At 34.1% G+C, this 10333-nt stretch overlaps 1 protein-coding gene across 1 annotated transcript; it reads left to right on the plus strand.

Annotated features, from left to right (window-relative positions):
• The first annotated feature begins 246 nt into the window (after nt 1-246).
• Nucleotides 247-7801, plus strand: lrit3b (leucine-rich repeat, immunoglobulin-like and transmembrane domains 3b). The gene is made up of 4 exons (XM_051125659.1): nt 247-371; nt 591-1045; nt 3856-4161; nt 5926-7801. Exons 1-4 carry the CDS (start codon nt 247-249, stop codon nt 6372-6374), a joined length of 1335 nt encoding a protein of 444 aa, XP_050981616.1. The 3' UTR covers nt 6375-7801.
• The last annotated feature ends 2532 nt before the right edge of the window (nt 7802-10333 follow it).

A 10333-nucleotide genomic window follows, 5' to 3' on the forward strand; every position in this document is an offset into this window, starting at 1 on the left:
ATTTAATTGAATTCATCTTCCACTGTATTTCTTTTACTACTGTGAAGCATCAGTACCAGTGTATGTTTCTCTTCACTACACTGACTCTAGGTGTTGATCTGCTCCTCACCACAGTAATCTGAACTAATCCTTTTAGTGTTTGTCTTAATCTACGGCAGTGTTTGGGAATGTCACACTCTTGCTCACACGGTACTTCTCTCCTGGGACAGTAGTGTGTGAGATGCTTTATGTGTTTCTAGACTAGTGATGCATCCACTTCTGTATGCAGACCTCACTTTGTGCCTGGCTTTGGTGGTCTGTGCACAGGGTCCATCATGTCCGTCTCTGTGCGCCTGTGTGTTCCATGGTCGCAGCAATGCCGAGGGACTCAGGTACAGTCAAATGGGTTTCCTATTATCTTTTTTTGCCCGTTAGTGTAACTTAAGGGAGTCAGATGTATTTGTAAGTTGTAGAGTTTTAAATGCACTAACACTATTGAAAAGGTGAAAAATCAATACAGTAAGTTCCTTTATATTAACAGCACATTGGGACTTTTCTATTTCTATTTGTATATAATAATGCATTAAACATTATATTTGTGTTTTCCCTAGAACTGTGCTTTGTAAAAACCCAGCCTTGACTGCCATTCCAATAGATCTGCCAAGTGATACAGTCAAGTTTCGTCTCGAGCGCACCTGTGTTTCCAGGATCTTCAGAGGTGCTTTCTCTGCCATGCCAGAGCTGCTTTATTTGTGGCTTACATATAACTCCATCACCGTTTTACATCCAAGGAGTTTCACAAACCTGTCTTTCCTTCATGAGTTACGACTGGATGGGAACCTCCTGTCCTCCTTCCCCTGGGAGGGACTCAGGGATGTGCCCCGCCTCCGAACACTTGGACTGCACAATAACCGCCTGGCACGAATCCCACCCCTGGCTGCGCGTTACCTCGCCAACGTGACTTACCTGGACCTCTCGAGCAACAGGCTGAGCACCCTGCCCACTGACCTGACTGCTCTCTGGCCATTCAGTGACAGCACTCAGACCCAGCGCTCGGTGGTTCTAGGTGAATTTTTTAAATGTAGTAATATAATATAGTACTTCAATTTAGGTGTGTTGTATATTATTCTTAAATATTTAATTTTAACTGATTATTAACTATTTCTCATTAATAGTTACATATTTACATTATAATGTTTCTTTGTTTTTAAAGAGATAGTTCACCCAAAAATGAAAATTCTGTTATTAATTACTCACCCTCATGTCGTTCTAAACCCGTACGACATTTGTTCATCTTCAGAACACAAATTAAGATATTTTTGATGAAATCTGAGAGCTTTCTGACCCTGCATAGACAGTAACGCAACTGATACGTTCAAGGCCCAGAAAGGTAGTAAGGACACTGTTAAAGGTCCATGTGACATCAGTCTTAATTTTATGATGCTACTAGAATACTTTTTCGCACAAAGAAAACAAAAATAAGTTTATTCAACAATTTCTTCTTTGTCACATCAATCTCTGCCACGCATTCATGAGAGTATCACAACGTGCATGCACGTCAATTGATGACTGTTTAATATTTGTATTATTTTTGTTTTCATTGCGCACAAAAAGTATTCTTGTAGCTTAATAACATTGCGGTTAAACCACTGATGTCACATGGACTATTTTAACAATGTCTTTTTAATGATGAAACTACCAACTCAGCATGTTGGGTAAAAACATTTAACGCAACCAGCTGGGTCAAAATAATCCAGCATTTGTTCTGTCCAATATTTACCTAGCGCTGGGTTGCTAAATAACCAGGGTTGCCAGGTTTTCACAACAAAACCTCCTCAAAACTTGTCCAATCACGCTTCGAGAAGGTTCCCCCAGTTTTCCGGGGGGTAAAATACACGTCTTTTTGGTTGGGTTCCCCGGTGGAGTTTGCATGACATGGGCTAAATATAAAGTTATTCTCAGCGCCACCGATTTGGTGCACTTCTTCAGCAAAATAAAGGTTTTTATACATTTAATTTTGTTTATAAAGTCTTAACTGTGCTGTAAATTAGTTTATATTACGCAATGCAACATACAAGGATGAGATACCAGTCAGCTAAATGCGTTAAATGCGTCAGCAGTGGTCATTTCACATGATGGAAATGCCTTTTGCCTTGCATATAACATAAACTGATTTTATTCGTTATAATACTGAATTTAATTTGATTTTAAAATATGTTATCTAATCTTAACACTGTTTATGGTCAGGTTATGGAGTCGCTGCATCTTTCAGCTACAAGTGAAACACGAGGTGGTGGTCTGAGGTTCGCAGTTAACCCGGCAAACAACAGCCCTTTTAAATGTTACATTTTTGATTTTTAACTTTTTTTTTATTTTAAAAGGCTTGTTAAATGAGTTTAAATGTTAAAATATTGTAAACTATGCTGTATTCACCTAAAAAAATCATTTTAAATGTAATTATTGCTTAATAATAAATGTTCATCTTTTGATTATTGCTGTTTCCTCTATAATTCTGTATGTAATTTTTAATTTCCAGCCCATTTTAAGCCAGCAATATAATATTTAAACAACAGTTAAATAAAACAACCCAGCTTGTTGGGTAAAAACATTTAACCCAACCAGCTGGGTCAAAATAACCCAGTATGTGTTCTGTCTAACATTTACCCAGCACTGGGTTGCCAAATAACCAGGGTTGCCAGGTTTTCACAATAAAACTCACCCAATTGCCCCTCAAAACTAGCCCAATCGCGTTTCAAAGGGGGTCATCCAGTAAAAATTGCGTTCCCGGGGTAAAATAAATTTTTTTTTGGTTGGGTTCCCCCTGGTAAAGTTCGCATACCAGGAGCTAAATATAACATTATTGGGGTCGCTTCTACCCGCGGACATGAAAAACGACCCGTGGCAACAGTGTTAAAATAGCCCAATTCCGAAGGAAAATTTTGGACTTGGCAACACTGCAAATAACTGTTAGGTTGTTTTTAACCCAGCATTTTATTAGAGTGTGCTACCTTTCTGGGACTTGAATGTGTCAGTTGCATTGTGTCTATGGAGGGTCAGAAAGCTCTCGGATTTAATCAAAAATATCGTAATTTGTGTTCCCAAGATGAAGGTCTTACGGGTTTGGACCAACATGAGGGTGAGTAATTAATGACAGATTTTTCATTTTTGGGTGAACCATCGCTTTAATGTTTCCAATATCCTAAAATCTACATTTAAAGGGATAGTTTAGCCAAAAACAATTATTTTGTCATAATTTACTCAACCTGTCATTCCATACTTGTCTGACCTACTTTCTTCTGCAGAACACAAAGCTATTCAAAAAAATGTTGGTAACTCTATGGTTTCAGTGACCGACTTCCATTGTATAGACAGAAATCCACTTCCTTCTCAAAATATCTTCTATGTTCCACAAAAGAAAAAAGTCATACAGTTTTGGGGTAAACTATTCTTTTAAATTAAATTTTCTGTGTGGTTTTCTGACATTTGGATCCTGTTGTATTCAGTGAGCCAAGATAAATGGGAATAGGAACAATCCAGTAACACACCCTGATTCACAAAACTGCTAGACAAACTGTTCCACACACATGCACGTAGACACTGTTAAAGTCACTGAAACCAAATTAAGTCATTAATGTCTTACGATAATTAAATATTTACCCAACCTGACTGGTTCACACAGGCACATAAGTGATATCTAAGTGCGATCTGAGAGTCTTCAGTCCTTTGATGGCTCACTGCGTTCTTGGAAACCAAAGCCCTGTACTCTGATTAGTCCAGTCACGCTGGAGAGAGTAGGTTATGTAATCAGTGCACACCTCTTTAGACTCAATGTGTCATTACTGTAACCTTCTTTCACCCATTTCTTCCCTCCCACAGGTCTTCAAGACAACCCCTGGGTGTGTGACTGCAGGCTTTCCACCTTGCTTGACATTAGTAAGGCTCCAGAAACTTCTCTGGTCCTGTTGGATCGCTTCCTGACCTGTAGTGAACCGCCGGATCTCGCTGGAGTTCCCTTTCAGAGCGTGGAGCTCACTCGCTGCCGCAGGCCTTATGTGGTGACCTCTGCCACCAAGATCACAGCTCTACTGGGTAGCAATGTCCTAATTCGCTGTGAAGCTACAGGACACCCGACCCCAACACTTATGTGGATCAAATCTGCCAGACCCAACCTTTATAACCAAGGTATATTCTTATACGTTCATGTGGCATATTTTCATACACACCAGTGTTGTAATTGTTAACTAAATTATTATTTAAAACAAACTAAAGATTAGAAAATTAGAAATGTTGCTTTGGCAATTAACTGAATGAAGTATAATTAGAAACATCAAAACAAATAATATGACAAAAGCACATAAGCACATTTTTTGTTTATTGACAAAATGCTGAAGTATAATCAAAAAACAAAATTATTAAAATTAAAATGAAAACTGAAAATACGAAAACAATTTAAAATATAAATAAATACTATTAGCAGTATATGTAAATAATTATTGTTAAATAAAACTATTAAAATAATTTAAAAACATTTTTTATTGAAATAGAGCTGAAATAAATAAATAAATGTATATATATATATATATATATATATAGTTTCTTCCTCTGTTTATTTATATTAGAAACATAAAAATGAATAAAATTACAAAAGCACATAACAAAATTACTAAAATTAAAATGAAAACTGAAAATATGAAAACAATTTAGTACTACTATACTACTAATTGTTTTGAAAACAATTAGTAGTATATGTAAATAATTATTAAATAAAACTATTAAAATCATTAAAAAATGTTTATTGAAATAAAGCTGAAATAAATATAATATAAATATTGTCTTTATTTATATTAGAAAAAAACAATAAAATGACAAAAGCACCTAAAATTACTCAAATTAAAAAAAAAAAAAAAAACGGAAAATATAAAAATAATTTAAAATACAAAAATAAACATTATTAAAATTGAAAAAATGGAAAAAAATAATATATATATATATATACACACACACACACACACACAAATTAAAATAAAAAACTGAAAACTTAAAAATAATTCAAAATACAAAACTAAACATTATTAAAATTAAAAAAACTAAAAATGTAATATATATATGTATGTATTGTTATTGTAAACAATTAAAAACCTTAAAATTTTGAAGTGTTGCTTAGGCATCTCATTTTAAATAATTTAAGTTGAAGTACTAAAGTTACTAAAAGTAAAACTGAAATAAACATACATTTAAGCTAATTAAAATATTTTTTAATATTACTAATATTTTAATATCTTAATATTACTATACAAAATTACTATTAATTAAAAAACGAATAAAAAAACAGAAAATATAAAATAAAAGCTAATTCAAAATATGAATAAATACTACTGTATAATAGTATATAAATAATACCAAAAAAGCACTATTACACAATTTTGTATATCTCCTTGTCTATATATCACATTTTTTATCTTATTAGAATAACTTAAAACAAACACTTCAAATGACAAATTTGTGAAAATAATAATAAAAAACTTTTAAAATTTATTCTCACTGAAATCATTATGCTGAAAAATAGAAAAAGTAAAAAGTAAATAGTAAATTGTAATTCAATTTGTAACTGTAATTCCACTGATAATCTCAGAATTCTGGTCTCCAGTGTATATTTTCTATTTATTTTAAGGTTGTTGTAAGCAGATGCAAAGCAGTATGGACACTGAAAGATTGCCCAGAAAACTTTCTAGCTGTAAGTTACAATTACAACTTTGCACACTTAAAATAATTAACTTTTTAGTTGTAGTGTACTTACGCTTTAAACGTTTGTTTAAATATTATATTTTATAGGACACTGGTGCAAATGTTTTACAAATTATGAGCTAGTAAACTGTCACTTAAGTGAGTGTTATCTCCATTCATTTGATTTAATGCCTGATCACACGATCACTTTACTGCCTGCAGATGTACAAGAGTCTCCACATGTGGGAATCCGCTGGTCGGCAGTCAGCCTGAATGGAATATCGTATAGAGATGCAGGGGAATACCGGTGCAGAGCGCAAAACATGGCAGGGATATCAGAGGCCATTGTCAGTCTGAATGTGGTCGGGGTAATGGCTGAATACACAGACTCCAAAAACTCTGACCAACAGCAAACAGCTGCAAAATCAAACTATACAAAAAGGAAACCCAACCAGAAATCTAAAGCGATAGCTTCTTTGTTACCTCGGAACATGACTACACCGCTCTCCCCTCCAAAAAGACTCATGAAAACCCCCAAAGCCAGTAGAGACAAAATGAAAAGGGACAAGACAGGGGTACAGAAGCTGCCACAGAGACACTTTTTGATTGCTTCTGAAAATCCACTCCACAGAAGACAAAAACCTGTTGTCTCCATGTCAATTCACACATAAACATTCAAATCATAGTATGTGTCATTTCAGGAAGTTTCACTTTTCTGTAAATGTCTATAACCTTATGTATTTTTCTTTAAAGGACAGGTTATTTTTTTTAATCTCAGCTATGACCACCAGATGGCAGCTCTGAGCTAAAGGAGCTTTTTTTTATTGGATATGAACATATATAACAAGAAGAGAAGTACAACATTGCAAATACATGCCATCAGTACACAAGATTACAAGTGAATTAAAATTTAGCCAGAGGAATAAAAAACATGAGCTAAAGGAGCTAGTGAACTGAAATTGTACTTTTGAAACATAACATGAACCTCTAATCATATTAGCAGCCTAATAAAAGTCACATTGTAAAGAATTCATCTGGTAAACAGCATTAGTCAGATGACCTGTTGTGATCCATATACAATACTGACATAGGCTATATCAGATATTACCCCTTTTACAATGTGTGCCTGGCCAATGAAGCCTAACAGATCCAAGTGAACTTAGCAGCTGTTGATTAACACATTGACTGTCACAGTTCATCAAAGGGTCAAGATTTCTTCTGATATGATATGTATATTGAGTCAGACAGTAGAGTGATAAAATTCAGTGAGCAATTATTAATCGCTGTAACAACTTCCCATCATTTCTCAGATACTGACACACCATAAAGGTTTCTCATAAACTGATGATAACAAATGATTTATGATTACGGTCATTAATACGTTAATGATAACCACGTTTTTTTATATCTATAATGCTGTCCTCTTATAAATTGATATCAGCACTTAGTCCTGTAAAATATTACTTAATATTCATGATGAGAAACTATGTGGCATTTATGCCCATTTACGTGACATTTAGCCCAAGGAATGCAAATTATAACAGGGAAACCCTGCCAAAATTGTGTATTTTAGTTTGAAAAACCCGCCCTCCTTAGCTGCTGTGTCTAACAAACAGTGCCGTTCTCACACTACACATCATGTTATCACGCATTAAAAAATACATTGCGGAGCAAAGAGAAAACTGACAACACGTCGACAGACAAGACAGAGTAGGTTAATTCTGGTATGAAACAAGGTCTCATTTTAAAATGTTGTCATTTTGTAATAAATTCAAACAAAAAAACTCTTTTGTGGCTCTTTAATGTGTTGTGACAGATCATTATTGCCTTATTAGATCAATTGACACAGGAACCAATCGTCTTTTCTTCTTTACTTGAAGCATGAAAAAAACATGAATGAACATCAGAATGTATATTTATTTCAACCAAGGAAAGACGTCAATACACGTCAATACAATTTTTCAAGTTTAAGTCCACCAAAGTTAATTTACTCTCCTGCCTGGTTTGTTTGTTGGACAAAATGGTGGATTCTGCATTATGATTGGTCAGATCACCTGTCAATCAAGCTGTTTGCAAAAGGTCCAATTTGGAGTAGACATCACAGTTATGTCACACGCATTGTGATGGCAGAAAAACACTGGTAACAAGTGGAGTGAAACGGGGAAAATCCACGGAGTAAGAGATAAAATGAACTGGTGCCTTTGGATGTCAAAATTGGAATGCAAATAATTTTTATGGAATTCTGTCATCAGAGATGCCATTTGAAGTTAAACGCAGATGTTTAAACGGACAGACTAATGGATGAAACCTGCTGTGATTACTGTATTTTTTATAGCATAAATATGATTTAAACAATAGGTCTACATAATATTCACATATGTAGTTAATCGGGAACATTATATTAGCTCTACAGTTACAGTACATGTTTATTTATTTATTTTTAATTATATTTTGGGGAGCTTTTATTCCTTTTTTATTAGATAGAGGACAGTAGAGAGCAGACAGAAAGGTGTTGGGTGGAGAGAATGGGGTGGGATCGTCAAAGGACCTCAAGACGGGAATCGAACTTGGGTTGCCGCGAACACAATTGTACTACATATCGCTGCCAATATGAAAAACTATTTAAACCTATTACATACATTTACCTATTTCATCTCACAATTTTGACTTTTTTTCTCACAAACGCAAGTTTATATCTCGTATTTTGGACTTTAACTCAATTTATCTTAACAATAGTGAGTTTGTCCATTCTAAGGGGAAAAAGGCGGAGTGTGGGATATAAACTCAAAAGAGAATTTTCTTATCAGAATTGTGAGATAGAATTTCAGATTGCAGTAATAAAGTCAGAATTTTGAAATATAAACTCAAACTTAAAAATTTGAATAAAAAAATTTAAAATTTTATTCTTTTATTCCATGGTTTCCATAGACTGCTACTTGAAAACTGTCATTTTCTGCCACCAGATAGGCTCCGCCCACAAAAAAACGTCATCACTGTTTGCAAACAACAAATTGGTCTACTGGAAGGAGTTTTGCTATGAAAAACTGGCAACCCTGATCACACAGTGGTTTCAATGCACATGTGTGACCTGTGCGTACAAAGTACACACAGTTTTTTAATATCAGGTAGTGTGTGTACAGTACACGCATACTATTCTAATGACAAGATTTGTGTCACGTGCACTGTCCCTTGCGTATGCGTAAAAAGTGAAGTATACTTTGAGCTTAAATATTAACATCTGGTTCAAATTACCAAAGCATAATTAAAAGTGAAGTATACTTAGGACTTAAATAGTAACATCTCGCTCAAATTACCAAAGCATAATTATCCAAATTTTCACTTTTGAATGTTATGAAGCAGATTCAGTAAAGACATGCAGTAAGTTACTGTGGTTAGTATTTATGGATTAGTGCTATTTAGATGAACGTCACAAATTTTAGGGCAGATTATTCTAAAGAACAGATGCCAAAGTTGGCCTACAAAACAAAGGTTCTTTATTGGCATCAATGGTTCTATAAAGAACCTTGAACATCCATGGAACTTTTCAAATGCAGAAAAGGTTCTTTATAGTCGAAAAAGGTTCTTTAGACTTTTAAAATGTTCTTCAAAATGGTTATTTTAGGAACTGTTCACTAAAAAGGTTCTTTGGGGAACCAAAAATGGTTCTTTTATGGCATCACTGCAAAAACACCCTTTTGGAACGCTTACGAAAATTAACCATGGTTTTACTACAAAAAAAAAAAAAAAAAAAAAAAAACATGGTTACTATAGTTAACCCATGGTAACCACAAATTAGACATGGTCTTGCTACATTAACTATAGTTTAACCATGGTGTTTATAGTAAAACTATGGTTATACAAATGGTAATCAGTGCGCCAAAAACACTTTTACTACAGTTTTTTAATATCAGGTAGTGTGTGTACAGTACACGCATACTATTCTAATGACAAGATTTGTGTCACGTGCACTGTCCCTTGCGTATGCGTAAAAAGTGAAGTATACTTTGGGCTTAAATATTAACATCTGGCTCAAATTACCAAAGCATAATTAAAAGTGGAGTATACTTTGGACTTAAATAGTAACATCTTGCTCAAATTACCAAAGCATAATTATCCAAATTTTCACTTTTGAATGTTATGAAGCGGATTCAATAAAGACGTGCAGTAAGTTATTGTGGTTAGTATTTATGGATTACTGCCATTTAGATGGGCGTCACAAATTTTAGGGCAGATTATTCCAAAGAACAGATGCCAAAGTTGGCCAACAAAACAAAGGTTCTTTATTGGCATCAATGGTTCTATAAAGAACCTTGAACATCCATGGAACCTTTCAAATGCAGAAAAGGTTCTTCATAGTCGAAAAAGGTTCTTTAGACTTTTAAAATGTTCTTCAAAATGGTTATTTTAGGAACTGTTCACTAAAAAGGTTCTTTGGGGAGCCAAAAATGTTTCTTTTATGGCATCACTGCAAAAAAAAAAAAAAAAAAACACCCTTTTGGAACCCTTACAAAAATTAACCATGGTTTTACTACAAAAAAAAAAAAACATGGTTACTATAGTTAACCCATGGTAACCACAAATTAGACATGGTCTTGTTACATTAACTATAGTTTAACCATGGTGTTTATAG

The sequence above is a fragment of the Labeo rohita genome, chromosome 13 (genome assembly GCF_022985175.1).
Source record: "Labeo rohita strain BAU-BD-2019 chromosome 13, IGBB_LRoh.1.0, whole genome shotgun sequence".
NCBI lineage: Eukaryota > Metazoa > Chordata > Actinopteri > Cypriniformes > Cyprinidae > Labeo > Labeo rohita.

What these genes read in the sequence shown, in the direction of transcription:
- lrit3b (XM_051125659.1), top strand. Translation starts at nt 247, where the DNA reads ATGCATCCACTTCTGTATGCAGACCTCACTTTGTGCCTGGCTTTGGTG. An exon ending in AGCAATGCCGAGGGACTCAG is followed by an intron (nt 372 to 590) that starts GTACAGTCAAAT and finishes TGTTTTCCCTAG; the next exon opens with AACTGTGCTTTGTAAAAACC. An exon ending in ACCCAACCTTTATAACCAAG is followed by an intron (nt 4,162 to 5,925) that starts GTATATTCTTAT and finishes TACTGCCTGCAG; the next exon opens with ATGTACAAGAGTCTCCACAT.